Source organism: Eleutherodactylus coqui, chromosome 2 (assembly GCF_035609145.1).
Source record: "Eleutherodactylus coqui strain aEleCoq1 chromosome 2, aEleCoq1.hap1, whole genome shotgun sequence".
NCBI lineage: Eukaryota > Metazoa > Chordata > Amphibia > Anura > Eleutherodactylidae > Eleutherodactylus > Eleutherodactylus coqui.
In genome coordinates, this window is record NC_089838.1 from 179,565,786 (window position 1) to 179,582,138 (window position 16,353).

The 16,353-nt window shown below is 39.3% G+C and overlaps 1 protein-coding gene across 1 annotated transcript in view; it reads right to left on the reverse strand.

Annotated features, from left to right (window-relative positions):
• The window catches only part of CACNA2D1 (calcium voltage-gated channel auxiliary subunit alpha2delta 1), a 640,389-nt gene that overhangs the window by 118,744 nt on the left and 505,292 nt on the right, over positions 1-16,353 (reverse strand). Inside the window, exons 13-15 of the mRNA XM_066592011.1 lie at positions 13,672-13,750; positions 7,273-7,322; positions 2,141-2,230 (exon numbers count right to left, since the gene is read on the reverse strand). Coding sequence (XP_066448108.1) covers positions 2,141-2,230; positions 7,273-7,322; positions 13,672-13,750 — 219 coding nt within the window. The remainder of the gene's footprint in view (positions 1-2,140; positions 2,231-7,272; positions 7,323-13,671; positions 13,751-16,353) is intronic.

Consider the following 16,353-nt stretch of genomic DNA (forward strand, 5'->3'; position numbering starts at 1 on the left):
ACTGCAGAATCTTTGCTGACCAGGACTTAAACCATAATACAATGGTCAATAGAGTTATTCAGAGCAATGTGCAGTATGTCGAAAGGCCAGAGGTCTGGAATCAGTCCGCTGTGACTAAGGAGTGTGAAGGATGTCAAGGATGCCTATATTTCACAGCGGGTCATAAACAATTGTGCGAGATTTAGTGCTTGCCCTAATGTACTGAAGATTGTAATCAGCTTGAATTGTCTTTCTTTATCAGTAGTCTGATAACAGCTCATTCAAAATACAGAATAATGTCTCTGAGATGCCATTTATGTAATTTACCAGAGCCCTGCTCTGTACTGGAAAGGCTAAAACAGATTTGTCTACAGATGGTCATCTCTGGTCAGCTAATACCTGAGACCTGAGCCATTGAGGCTGATAAGCTAGCTACTGTATGTAGGTAAATGGCACTTTACAGGCAGGTCTCTTAAACATTTGCAAGCACTATAATATTCACAATGTGGATTAGCAGCCACATGGAGTTCATAATACTTTTTTCCTATGGCTCTGAATTACTCATCTTAAAGGGAAGGTGTTATCAGAAAATGACCTATTATGTAAATTACATTTTGTCTTAAACGTATTTAAGAATTTTTGGTGATTATTTTTAATTTTCAGTCAAAATTTGTATTTTTAAAAATATCCTCACAATAAACACAAACCATAATACTAGTCTAATACTTCCTTATCTGTAGAGGAAGCCTTGCAGCAGTCATGTCACTAACATCACAGGCAGGATTAAGGCCCATTTAAACACAATGATTATTGCTCAGGGAAGTGTCAAGTAGAGCAGCATCCGATGGAGCTTATCATAGAAAAATTCTGAAGTCCTCAGCGGATAAAAATCCAAGTCATCTTTATTGGTAAAACAACTCCATAGACAGAGCACAACAACGTTTCGTCCTATGCAAAGGACTTTGTCAAGCATTTACACTGAGAGATATAGCTAGTATATAAATGCCACACAAACCAATCATAGAGGAGACAAGCTCACATGTGACTCCACAGGATGGGGCAAGAGGAGGAGGTGATTCCCAGCACATCAGGTGCAATTCAGAAGTGCCAAAATTGCTAGTAATGGTTAATTCATGACACATATGTAGAGAATTAAAAGTGCCTAGCATCGGAGGGGTCAGCTCAGGACCCGGAAGTGAAGGAGAGTTCATATGTCCTGCGGGCTCCACGCTAGGAATGATGGGGGCAACACGTGACCGCCGTTCCAGGGCGGAAAATGGCCGGAAGCAGACGTCAATAAGCGTCACATCCGGGTCGCGCGAGGTGAAAAAACACCGGATGTAGTCAAAAGGGAGAAGGGAGAATAAAAAATGGAATGTGTTTCTCTATCTTGTTTTAATTAGTAAGAAACATTTTGGTGAAATAGTCCTTTCAATGTACTAGAATTAATTGAGAATAGTACTGGATTCCTACAACGGTCCCAGACCAGAATACAATAATGTAAAATATCTATTATGCTTTGGGCCATGATTTGTATATTCTAGATTGCAGGAAATGGCACAAAAAGAGATAGCATAGACATTTAAGTATATATATATATATATATATATATATTTACATATACATATATCCACAAGTTTACATGATCTAGAGGCACGGTTACGCAAATGTAAACCGATATGCTGCAGGGTACCATATGGAACTGATACACCTCCATGTCTGCCACTTGTATGCCCCATGTCCGGCCGTATCACATCTTACATCAAATCTAGAGGCAGCCCAACAGGGTACTAGATATATATGTACATATCGGTCCACATTTGCTGTAACTGAGCCCCTAGATCATGCAAACTTGTAAGGCTTTCGAAGATACTGGTTGCATGACTGACTCTATGGACACAGTGATTGCTGAGTAACATAGTATTTTTTGTGCTGATTGATAGCAACATTGTAAATCATGTGAGAATTGTGGCAAACGACCATACTCCTATAGTTTCCAAGCATTATACCATAAGTAAATTATATTGTCCCAGGTCTTACTAACCTATAATAAGTGCCCTGTAAGTCTCCATAGATTTCCTATTGTGCTAGTGTTAATCCACATTGTGTACTATATGTCAAACCTATTTCTGTACATTTCCTGACTCCATGATATTCTTACCAAAGCATCCAAATAAACATTTGTCCACTGTACTTTTTTTGCCCTTTCTTTAGCCAAAACCATTGGTCTTCCAAGGACATCTAAATATTCCTGTCAAAAAGAGAAATGATTTCAATGACATAGCTCTGCTGTAGATTAGAAAATAGCCATTCCGCTGTAACATTAGACATAAACATTAGTAGTTGAACATGACATGGAATATTTCAATTTTCATTATCATGCAGTAAAAGGTTACATACTGCTTAGATCCCATTGCTATATCTCTTGAAAGGGTTTCACGTACAGATTTATGATATGCGATGACTGTAATAAAGATGTCCCTTTCTAAAATATGCATCAGCAAAGTTATATGAAGACACTAAGCCAGCAGGGGGTGCTAGAAAATTTCAGCTTAACTGATGAATTCATCTGTGGTTGGGAAAGGGCAATGATACTGACTCGTGCAAGTCACATTAGTACAAGTCAAATGAATATATTTGCCAAGTTGTTTTAATTTTCATGTACATTATATCTAAAAAACTGCAAAATGAAGTTTAAAAAGTGAACCTTTGTTTTTACTTTCATTTAGTGCATTTTTATCTCAATATAAAATGGTTCTGATTGTATAAAACATAATCCCTTGTGCCAGAATAGCATTTGACCACTTAATATCCAACAGCTTATCTTTACTCTTTTGGATGACAATTAGCCAATATTGTGAGGGAACTGAATCCCAACTGAATTGAAACGTGTCATTCTATACATTTCATACATCTGAGTCATATATTCAGCCCCTAGTCTTACACAATCTCTTATATATACTCCAGTAGACAGTAGATGGAAATCTGTCCTTTTATGCTTTGTCTTTTTTGTGCTTCTTTCTTTGCTTCTGGTGGCAGTGGGGCAGGTAGTTTATTATGCAGCCCTGTCCAAGCCAGTTTTTTCTGGCATTTCACCATAATTATGAGAATTTTAGAAAAAAAACTATCTGATCAGCAGAAGTGTATACTTTTAAGAGGTCCTGTCACAAGATGAAATCAGTGAGGCTGACTGCATGGCTGTGCAGCTGAAGCCCCACTGATTCCATCACCGTTTTCTTTTTCATACTCACCAGGACAGGCTGTTCTTAGGTCCAGTTCCTGGCATTGTCAATATGCCAGGTTGGGTAACCCCAACCAGCTACTGTCAATGGGTACTGACTGTCCATTTGACACATTGACAGTGCGTGGCGCTGCACCTAAGAAAAGTCTGCCTGGGAAAAGGAGTAGAGTATGGAAAAAAAGGTGGATAAAGTCAATGGGGTCACAGCTGCAGAGCCATGTAACCATCCTTACTAATATTATCTAGTATCAGGTCCTCTTTAAATATAATGTATACTTCTGACACCTAATGGGTATGTAAATGAATACCTGAAATTTACTTAGCCATGGACTCATTATCAAGAAACAATGACATTGCATGACAATGACATCATATATAAATAAAGGATCTATATTAGAGATGAGCGAACACGTTCGGCCCCGCCCCTTTTTCGCCCGAACACCGAACTTTGCGAACACCTCGGTGTTCGGGCGAAAAAGTTCGGGGGCCGCCGTGGCAGCGCGGGGGGGGTGCGGCGGGGAGTGGGGGGGAGAGGGAGAGAGAGAGGGCTCCCCCCTGTTCCCCGCTACTGCCGCCCGCGCCGCCGCGCATCTCCCCGCCCCCCGGCGGCACCCGGACACTTACGCGCGAACACTGCAGTGTTCGCTAAAGCCGGTGTCCGGGTGCGGATGTGTCCGTAACGGACACGTTCGCTCATCTCTAATCTATATGTTATATAAAAATGAAGTACAGATAGTCCCCTACTTACGAACAGGTTCCGTTTCAGGAAGCTGTTCGTAAATGCATTTATTTGTATCTTCGAAGAAATGTTTGCATGAAGGGAGATCGTGAGTTGATCTCACTCCATACAATGCGGGTGCCTGCTGTTTCTTACAGCTGACACTCCCCCTCGCCCCGCAATTGCTCAGATAAGCCGTGTCGCACATTGGAGCGGTGTGGCTTATTGGAGCTGTTGCGGGCTGGTGTCGGTTGTAAAATACAGCCAGCACCCGACGTTCAGGGGTCCCGCACTGCCCCCCACGGTAAGACTGCAAGTTGCTGTGCGGTTGCCAAGGCAGCCGGGGGCCTTCTGAAAGGCCCCAGGGCTGCCTATGCAGAGTGCCTATCAAACAGTGCCTGTGGCATGGCTAGATAGAATGCCAGTCTGATTGCTGTACAGTATGATGTAATGCTATGGTATTACATCATACTGCAGGACAATTTTGTTCATATGTTGTAAAGTTCGTAAGTCGAACATTTGCAAGTAGGGGACTATCGGTATATTAAGTAAATTTACTTTATATAACATGATTACATTATTGCGAAATTAGCAAAATCACATTTTGCTTCTGTGTACCACCCAGTTATAATGCTTACATTGACGAGTGGCCTGTGGGTGCCTCTAGGCTTATGGGCCTAGTAGCAATTGTAACTTCTACACCCTATTGCTACGCCATTGGTTTATACTGGATGAGTTTCTGTATTAGGTTAGACACTGTTATCCTCTCCCCAGGCCTCATTCATTGCAACATCTCTATTCATAGCAACTAGTAATTAATTTATGTTTAACATTAAAAAAACAGTAAGTGTTTTATCAGAAAACATCATGAGTAGGTCTGTTAAAATGTTGAATAAACTTTTGAAGTCTTCCTAGTGTCAAAGTGTTTATGTTACTGCAGCTGCTCACAATTAATGTACCCAGCAGAACTTTAGGTCAGGCTGGGCAGCTGTGTTTAAAATCTCAGAAAAGATTATTTACACTCTAATAGGCCATTATATTGGACACATATGTGCACCTATCATTGCATGTTACAAACACTAACTCCATCCTGCAATTAAGAAACATTAAAAAATCCTAGACTCCTTATTGTATGTCTGAATGTTAGCATATTGGAACATGTACTTGATGTTATTTACTATAATCAACATATTTAGATTGGTGTAATACAGTGTTCACTTAGTGGCAATATATTTTTAAGAACCTTCTGTACATACAATTAAAACTTTTTCTTAGACTAATTTTACACACATGTAATATGGGTGTTATTACTCCTGATGCCCCAACCCAACCACAGGTCTAATGACCAAAACTAACACTATCTTAAATCCCTATGATGTAGAAATGTGCCCATATAATGCTTGTGTGCAATTGATCTTACTGATAGTTTCTGCACTCTTAGTCCTTTCTAAACAAGAAACATAATAGAACTTTGAAGTGAGTTCTATAATCAAGGATAGAAGTACTGTTGAAGCAGCTGAAGTGGCAGCTATAGGGCCCACACTTTTAGAGGAGGCCAGGCCCGCCTGACCTGGGTCCCAACATACATGACCTGTATGAGGGGGGCTGGTCCACCACACTGTCTGTACCTTCACAACATTAATCTCTTCCTTAGACCCCATTTACACTGACAGATGATCGGTCAAAAGTCACTAAAACGATAGTGTGAGTGACAGTTTTGAGCGATCATCTTTGCATAGTCTATAGTAGCTAAGTAGCTACTTAAGAGCTACGCAGGTGGAGTGGGACACCACTGATATTACTCGGCGAACAATATAGCTGTTCTGCATAAGCAAACAGCTGTATTGCTCCCCAATATTACAGCTCGCGTCCCGCTCTGAAGTACTAGCAGGACACGAGCTGAAAGAATCTTATCAGCGTTGCCGAGTGTAATAACAGCCTGCACTGCTGATAAGAGTTCATCACTCAATTCAAGAAAACTAGAATTGAACGATGAACGACTCGTGCACGAAAACTGCACGATGTCCGTGCATTTAGACACAACGGTTATCGCTCAAAAACGTCTTTGAATGAATTTTGAGAGAGAATCGTTCTAAAAGGGCCATGAGACATTGGAGTGCCGGCATACAGCAGTCTGTGTATTGTTTATCCTCTTCTCATATCTCCTCCTCTTTTATTCCTCTACTGCTGGTGAAGAGATCCTGAGGAAAAAGGTAAGGAGATGCTGGATGCACACACTGCTTTGTGTCAGTGCCGCAATGTGTGAAGATCAGATTATTGTTGCAAAGGTAGAGGAAGTCAAATTCAGAGCACAGAGGGGACACTAGTATAATTATTCGAAGGGGTCACAAATGGGTCACAAAACTGCCACTTGGGGGGGGGCAGAGTGCTACTTCAGGGGGTTAAAAGGGATCACTATTATTGAGTGATGGGAACAGAGGGACCATTAATACTAGAGAGGACACAGAAAGACCACTATTACCTGTGAGTGGAACACACACAGAGAAATTGCTATTACTATTTGGGGCCACCAATAAACCATTATTGACCTGTAAGGGCACTGAGAGAATACTATTTCTTTGTGGCGGCACAAAAAGACTACTATTTACTTAGAGTGTTGATATGCTTGACAAAGGTCTAATTGCTGACCGAAATGTCGCTCGATTTTACTATGGGAGAATAAAAGGTATTATGTTTTAATGCACCTATGGATGCTGCCATATTATTTCTGGATTGATGATACACTACGCAGGTGGTCTGGCTCTGGATGGCTGCTGCATTCTTATGTAATTGATCCATCCACAGGAGTGGTATAATTAATGTACTGCTGGGATATCTTCCAACTTATACTATTACTTGGAGGGAGGAGGACACAGATACCATTATGCTATCTAGAGATACTGATAAGACCTCTAACCAGTATAACTTTGCGGGACTAGAGAAAGATCACTATAAATTTAAAGGGGCAGTGAGAGATCGCTGTAACTTTGCAGAGAAACCATTATTACTGGTGGGGCACAAAGGGACGGTTAAACTTTGTGGAGGTACTGAGAAGCAACTATTACTTTAAGGGGGCACAGTGTGCCACTATAATTTGGAGGACGGGGCACACAGTGACAACTATACTTTTATAGGGGCACTAAGAAACCAATATTACTTTGTGTGCTCACAGAGGGATCACTATCACTTTAGAAGGGCACCATATTTTTATTTTGAAAACATGTTTATTTTGCAAAAGTGTATAACATACAAAGCTTTGATGCTGGAATACAAAGGCAGTTGGTGTTTTCTGTGTTACAACAATACATTAAGATACCAAAAGTAAATTACTAACCTGGGTGTTAATTCGAATTGCTCCAATGGATGGAATTTCATAGTAATAACCTGAAATATGCAAGTGAAACAATGAAATAGAACTGTGTATATTATGTTTTTCATGCACATTATCTATCTATCTCACATCTATCTATCCATCTATCTATCTCACATCTATCTATCTATCCATCTATCTATCTCATATCGATCTATCTATCTATCTATCTCATATCTATCTATCTATCTCATATCTATCTATCTATCCATCTATCTATCTCATATCTATCTATCTATCTATCTATCTATCTATCTATCTACAGTATCATTTATTTAACTAATTAACAACAAAATAACAGATGACCTCTTGTAAGGCCACCTTCTCAAATGGTAGAAACGCTGCAGAATTTTTGCTAGCGGAATCGCTGCAGAAATTCTGCAAGTTTACAGTTCAAGCCATGTGGAGCTGATTTAAAAAAATCTTCACATGGTGTGGATATTTTACACAACAAATCTACAGCATGTCTATGATGTGTAATCACACTGCAGAATTCAACCTTTGAAATACAATGGCTAATTTCTACAGCTCGTCCCCAAGTAAAAATGCTGCCAAATCCACATCATTAAGGTGCATATTTGTGAACTTGCTGCAGTATTCGGTTGCTGAATGCCCACAGTGATTCCCCCATGTCAGAAGGCTGCCTACGAGCGTCTTTCAGTGTGTAATTTATTTTTCACAAAAATGTCTACTCTAAAGAAAAGAAAACTCCTTAGACTTACCTACATAACTAAACCCAGAGGGTTGCACTAGTGCTATGATGCCTGAGGAGGCCCAAAGTTCTCTCTACCACCATTACTATACATGCTACATGTTAGGTGGGGTATTTATTAGAAGCTTTACAGTTTTCCACTGGGCTCTGAGTTCCAATTAACAATTTTGTTTATGTGGTTGTGATTAACAAATCCTTAAAAAATTGATCTTTTAGTTACTTTACTAGGCCAATAAAATAACAGCTTTTATAATGCAGCCAGCACAGCTCAGTTTCATTGGAAGGAATTTTAACCCTTTGGCACCATGCACCATACAGTACATTTATGGCACTGAAGATCTATTTTTAAGGACATAAATGCACAGCTTACTGAGGATGATGTGGATGCAAAAACTATGCTTTACCATCATCTGCAGAAGAAAAGTATTGCCTGACAGTCGGCCTCTTGCCCAAATGGCTGAGACTGAACATAACTTCAACTCCAGAAGTTTAACTCCTTAGATGCTGTGATCAAATTTGACTGCAGCATTTAAGTGATCAAAACAAAGGAGGGGTGCCTGTTGTCATCTCCATATCGAGCCCTTTCATCCCATCGCTGAACTACTGCGTGAGGTGTTGGTTAAATATGACAGCCAGTGGCTAACAAAGGTCCCTGCATTTGCAATATGTACATGCCTCTCACTTTTACACTAACCAGTATTAAAGCATCGGAATATAAATTTAAAGTTTAAGAAGGTTATTAAAAAAAGTCTATAAAAACAAGAATTAAATATTTTTCATAAAAATGGTACTTTTTGAATAAGAGTTAAACATAAAAAGCTATAAACATTTAGTACTGAGTAAACATTATGAGTAGGGATGAGCGAACGTGTCCGTTACGGACACATCCGCACCCGGACACCGGCTTTGCCGAACACTGCAGTGTTCGCGCGTAAGTGTCCGGGTGCCGCCGGGGGGCGGGGAGATGCGCGGCGGCGCGGGCGGCAGTAGCGGGGAACAGGGGGGAGCCCTCTCTCTCTCCCTCTCCCCCCCACTGCCCGCCGCACCCCCCCGCGCTGCCACGGCGGCCCCCGAACTTTTTCGCCCGAACACTGAAGTGTTCGCAAAGTTCGGTGTTCGGGCGAAAAAGGGGCGGAGCCGAACGTGTTCGCTCATCTCTAATTATGAGTCAATGAATACAGATAACTTGCTGCATAGACTACACAATAAATATATATATTTTTTTTTGCTTTACCCCAAAACAAATTTACAAAAGTTAAACTTTAAGAAATATGCTCTCCAAATTATTGTGTTAGTGCTATTAAATAATACAACTTGTCCTGCAGAACACAAGCTCTCAAATATGTATGTAAATGGGAAAATAAAAAAACTATAGTTATGAAAATGTCAAAAGGAAACCCTTTCCTGTCTCCTCCTTATCTGTTTAATTGAGGAGTTAACTAATAAAATCTATAGACCACTATAGCATAAAAAATAGTTACTTCAATAAATTAAATGGTCTTATAGTTAATTATGGTATTAAAGTTTTAGAAATGATTTTCTTATGCACATTCCAGTCACCAAGATTTGTGAATAAGTAAGATATTACATTTCCACTAGCTTTATGCTACATCAAGTGGGTCCTTTCCAGTGAAACAGTAAATTAAAAAACAAGAACCCTTCTGTCATAGTGAATAATAAAATGGTCAAAATATTTCTAACTTATTTCATTAAGGATACATATTATATTTCAACAACAAATATCCAATAATTGCTTAAAATTTATGGTTTATTGTTTAAAATATAACATTGTGCTTATCTACAGAATTTGAATCTAGTTTATCTTATCTTACCAGCTATAAGCTTCATCACTTAAATCCTAATCCACTGGGTTATTATATAGTGTTCATATTACATACTGTCTGGAATTAATATGCAATATGATCATACCACAACCAAAACATAGAGTATGAGTATACTACTCTAATTCAAATAAAATAAATATATAGAACTAAGCAAAGCGAAGACTGCATACATTGATCTATGCCCTCTACACAGGCCGATTATTAGACATAGGCTTCACTCAAATGTTCAATAGCTTGATAATAGGCCCATTTGAATGTCCTGCCAATTACCCGATGATCGAGTAATCACCGGTTTGTCAGGTGAGTGTATAAATAAAAAATTTTAAAAAATATCTTTCATGTGGCACAAAACATCATTGTTGTCAATGTCATATCTCCTCATGTAAAGAAGGGATGGGCTACCAGTAATGGGGATATTTTATGGGGATGAACAATCATAAAAAAAATAAAAATCATAAAAATAAGCAATTATAAGAACAATCATTGTCAGTGCTATATCTGCTAATATAAAAAGAGCCTTTGTAAGTAGCAGCAGTTTCATTTTAATTTTATCGCTATAATCCTTGGCTTTCGTATGCTCAACTCTATTAGCAGCCGTTATCAGTAACTTGCACCTGTGCTCCTCCTTATAGCAGTTTGGCTGTCTGCATGCTGAGTGATACGGTGCATTATCTGCAACTCCTATGTTAACACAATAGTAAGTATGTGGCCATTTTTTGTGCTTTTTGTTTGCTTATGTCCTTTTTCATTTTTTTTCTATCTCTCACTTATGTTAGTGTAGGGAATCACAAGTGAACGCGGAGCCTTGACGGGACTTGTGAGCTTGTGTATTTTGGCCAAAATATTAACCAACACCTTGTATTTATCGAGAATTGTTGATACGTATTTTTTACACGCAGTGCAGCTTTGAACGCTGAGGAAGCTTGGGGTGTCAGTGCCAGTGCGGTTCACCTATGGGATGCAGGCTAACCCGCTGGTTTGAAATATGGTGTCACTAATAGGTTGTGAGACTGCATGGTGCATATACATACTCTGTGGTCTGACACCCTGTCTATATTTTTTTACTTATGTGCAAGTATGGTGCTGGGCAGCTTGCCCTCCATGTAGAGGGATGTGTGTGTGGCTGTTTATCAGTGACTTGCACCCGTGCCCCTCCTGATAGCAGTTTGTCTGCATGCTGAAGGATATGGTGCATTACCTGCACCCTCTATGTTAACACAATAGTAAGCATATTGCCATTTTTTTGGTCAACTCTATTAAAGTAAAACAACGATCAGCGATTGCAGCTTTGTCTGTTGGAATTCTGTAGTAGTCTGAAATCTGACTGCTGCTCTTTTCATTTCCCATATCTTAAAATTCCTGTTCAGTTAGCCTACTGTGTATAAGCAGAAGATCACCAGTATAGATGAGCGAGCGTACTTTTCAAGTACATGCCCGCTTGTGAGAAAAGATTCGGAGGCCGGCAGGGGTGAGTTGTGAGAGTGAGCATGGGGGAGCAGGGGGGGGGGAGGAGAGAGAGAGAGATCTCCCCCCGTTCCTTCCTGATCTCCCCCGCCGGCCACCAAATCTTTTGGCACGAGCAGGCATGTACTCGAAAATGGCAATACTCGCTCAAGTATCTTGCCTTAACGCTCGCTCATTTCTAATCACTAGTAATGTAGGAAAAGGAGTATAGTTCTATAGTTGCAAATAAAGTAGCAATTCCCCCATCTTTGTTTCAGTTTTGAAAAAAGCCTTATTCAAGCTGACTAGGAAATGAATGTGGGTAATGTGGATGTCCAGTACAATAAAGCAACATCTAAATCATCAGTAAAAAAAATGGTCATAAGGTAACTGTAACACATATACTGAGGCAAATGACCCCTGAAGACTCACATAGGGGGTATAATTTACTATGTATTCATTATCTTTTTATTTATGTCCTCTTAAAATATCACATTCGTCCAGACAGAAGCTTAGTACCAAGTAAGGCAATGGACAGAAATAAATATTCTTTGGAATAAGAGATACAATCACTCGTTATACCATATGCGATACATTTTAATAGCTAACTAGAATTTTTATTAAAAATCACAATGTGCACATAGAATATAAACCACAACATGTGCTTCAACACAGAATGATTAATGTACTTAGTATAATAGCAATAAGACAAAGCTGACTACAAGTACCAGGTTTACATTACTACTCAGGCCTCTACATCAGGCCTTGTGCAAATCAACATCGGAAGAATTACTCTACATCTTGATGTGTAAAGGACAAAGAATATGTTTAGTATCTTACAACAGAATATTAAATATGAGCAGAATAGTGAATTATTAAAGCAGTTAGTAAAAATATATATATACATATAATGAATTGAGATATTCTTGAATGGGTTTATGTCATCTTACAACAGTTACCCTTTTAAGTATATCAATGAATGCTATAATATAAGCTTGATATCCCAAACTCTTCTATTATTTTGAGACTCAAAATAATTATTTCTGGTTTTTTTTGTTTTTGTTTTTTTAATTACATATATAAAATATAATGTAACCACTTTGTTGTTTGGTCTCTGGAAGCATAGATGTTCAGTCTTTAACAAGCTTCATTTGGATTAGACCAAAGTCAACATCTACAAGGAGTTTGTATATTCTTCTGGTGTTTTTATGGGTTTCCTCCCACACTCTAAAAACATGCTAAAAGGTTAACTAGCTTTCAGTAAGTGTGTGGGTGCAATTGCAGCGATTAGATGCGAGCTCTATTGGGTACAGGGACTAGTGTCAATGGTGACAATCGCTTTTCAGTGGTGTGGAATATGTTGGCACCACAGAGTATAACCAATGGGTATGAGTAAACAAAAAAAATTGTAAATCTATGACTTTTTATCTTATACTATGTATGATGAACAAATCCATGTAATCTGCATTAGTTTGCCTGTCCTCACCTTTGTTTTATGTCTACTATTAAAACGTATCACACATAGAAGTCTGTTATTTTGTGCCTCTTAGTCCAAATTACATCTGTCTCTGATATCCTGAAAGCTACCATCCATTTCAGGAGAAGATGAATAAAAGTTAGAAGCCAACAAGCTAATAAAAGAGATATATGGACAACATGAATTTGAGTCACTGTTGTAGTATATTTTCTTGAAGAAAAAAAAGCATAGGTCAGGCTTTCAGCTTCTGAACGCAGAATGGAACAGGTTGAAAATGATAATTTACTATGGACACTGAGATAATTGTCTTAAGTTTCCTTTCCTAGATGAGTAAAACCAGACGTGTGCCAATAGACCTCAGCCTCAGTGCTAAATACTCTTTCCCATTTATGCTTCAATGATCTAAATGCCTGGATATCAAGGTCTTGACCTTGAAATTTCATCTTAAATTAGTGTAGATTATATTGAACACATGTCAACTGCTTAATTCAGTCTTACTAGCTTAAAAAATGGGCAAATGTGTGCATATAAATATCTTACTAATTAAAATGTAAAACCTACAGTAATTTTCAGTGTAGCAACACGGCCCCATATCAACTGTATTGTATAAATATAATAAGAAATGTTAATACTGTACAGAGCTTTTTGTGAAACTAGACATTCCTGACTTAACTGACAGCAATGGAAATAAGACACATATTGTAAAAATAAACATTTCAGATAGAATTTCGGGGCTTATTATAGCACTGAGGTAAATATTAGATAAAATATCCATACCACACAGGTGGGAGTTACAGTGGATGAGCACAAAAATCTCTCAAATCTTTTTCATTATCACATACAAAAACACATTAATAGTAAAATAAGTAATTTCCCATGTACTATACCTTTGTTTTCACAGGCCATCCACTGTATGGGTCCCTTATCATAATTATGCTGGCCGACAGAAAAGGTAAATACACGAACCTGGAAAAAAAGCAGTCAATACTGACATCATCATCTAGGCATGAAAAGTATTTAAGATGTATAGTGCATTTATTCTATGAACATCTTATATAATAGGTTGTACCACCATTTAATATGTTCCCAATGGCTAAATAAACACTGATAAAATACATTCCTTATTAGTTATTTTTATTTTATATTTGCTTTAAAGAGCCATTCTGGTAATTTTTTGCATTCATTATGTAACCAGCCCCCGGTATATATATAAGTCACTAGTATTATTTTATTTAGTTATTCCTTTCTATCCAAAACTGCTGCAGTTCTTTTCCTCTAATTAACCGAGATTTACTTGGTTTTATGTTCCTCTCAAAAAGTCAGTTTTTCATAGCATATTTCCTGCATTCTACCACATAAGTTCTTCAGAGGGAGGCATGTAGACTCCTATCATAGTTATTGCTGATGATTAGAGGCTCCTATCACACAGTTATAATGGAGAAGATGATAGTTCAGCACCATGACTGTATACTTATTGTCTGTAACTTATTTAGCTGAATATAGAAGGTTATGATAACTACAGTATTCTCATAGCAGGCAGAGATAGTACATGCTGTAGCTGCTCATGTGATGTTGTGCTGATGCATCATGGGGTGGATAGCACAGAATAACGAAAGGGAAAGCAATGTAAAATATCAGCATTAAGATGGTAGAAGTATCAGGCATGAGGCTGCACTGCATGGCAGTGACTGTAATATACACAGGAGACTTACATAAAACTATTTTTGTGCCATTTTGACAAGTAGTGATATGGACTTGTAGCTGTAATATGCTGTCCTCAGGATAGGACATCAATAGTTGATTGTTGAGGACATTGTCATTGAGGTAGGGGCTGGAAGTCTGAGAGGCGGCTTCACTCCCATTGATTAAAATGGGAGTGAAGCCGCATCAGTGACTTCCTGCTCCAACCCCAATGTTGATGTCCAGCACCGCTGCACCAACAGTGGGCTGGATGATCACCTGATCACCAGGGATCCTGAGGATATCATCAATAGTATTTTCCCAGAAAAGCTCTTTAATGTGTTCTGCTGGTAGCCATAATGCAAGGTGCCTAGCAACCACAGGACTTTCAGTTGGGATGAAGGAAGATGCATCTTAGAAATCCATATGGCCACAAGTGTTCAAACCATAACTGGAAATTCTGTTCGCTCAACAATAGATTGCCTCATCAAAGTGACATAAAGTTATTTAAAGTTTGTGCTACTCAGACAACAGAAAGCACAAGAATATTATACAAATAACCTTTCAGCTTCAGAATAACTACTATACCTGTAAGGATTTGAGAGGAGGGTTGTAAAATTATAGGAACAAAAGTAAAGGCGAACAAAACTTTGGACAGACAATATACAGCAGCATAATAATAATAATAATAATCTTTATTTGAGTGGTTGATTGAGATGAGGGATGCAATATAGGGCGGCACCTTGCTGTGGAGGGCTTTGTGGATGAAGGTAGTGAGTTTGAATTCAATTCTGTATTTGACAGGCAGCCAGTGCAATAACTAGCATAGAGCAGAGGTGTCCGAGCAGCGGCTGGACAGGAAGATGAGCCTGGCTGCCGAATTCAGGATGGATTGGAGGGGGTAGAGTCTGGCGCAAGGGAGGCTGATCAGCAAGTTGCAATAATCGAGCTGAGAGTGGATGAGGGCAATGCTGTGAGAAAAGGGCGGACTCTTGTGATGTTCTTGAGGTGCAGGTGACACGTTCGGGCAAGGGATTGGATTAGGGTTAAAGGAATGATCAGAGTCAAATATAACCCCAAGACACTGGGCGTGCTGTCTGGGAGTTATGGTGGTGTCAAGCACTGAGATGGATGAGGTCAGTTAGCAGAGGGCGGAAACAGGAGAACGTCAGTTAGCGCACCTGCAGAAGGACGCGGTTTGGCCACGCAAAATCTCGTGCGGCAAACAAACCATGGTATGTCCTGCGAGCCCCGCACCGAAAAGTCACTCACCCGCCGCCGGTCCGGTCTGCGCATGCCCCGGCTGCCCGGCAGCCGGCACATATAAGATCTGGAGCTGAGGGGCGCAGGTGAGTACGCACTGCTCTCTGCAGGCGCTCGGGTCAGGTCCCGCGGCGAGAATTCTCGCTGCAGGATCCGACCCGGCCATCTGCAGGCGGCCTTAAACATATACTATATAATACTGTAGATTACTGCATGTCTAAACCCCCAGCAAAGGTTTCATAATTCACTGCTGTATTAAGAGGCCAAATGTACATCGATGACCAACGGCACAGTGTTTTACATATTGAGTTGTGAATCACACTTAATTCTCAAACAATTATTCACATGAATTCCAAGGACAGATGAACGCCACTGTCTCACCATTGCAAGTTTTATTTTATCTGACGTTCTCTATATATTATATTAACCACTATTCTATGTTAGATTCTACTAGATGGGCTGCTGGGTTTCCAAATTCTAATCAATGAGGCAAAAAAAAAAATCAGTGTAACACTTTGCAAACTTTCACCGTTATGATTTTTGAGATTGTACGGTATATAAAACATAACTTTTAATGTTAGAAGGTTAAAACATTGCCTGGACACACACCAACATACAACATACAA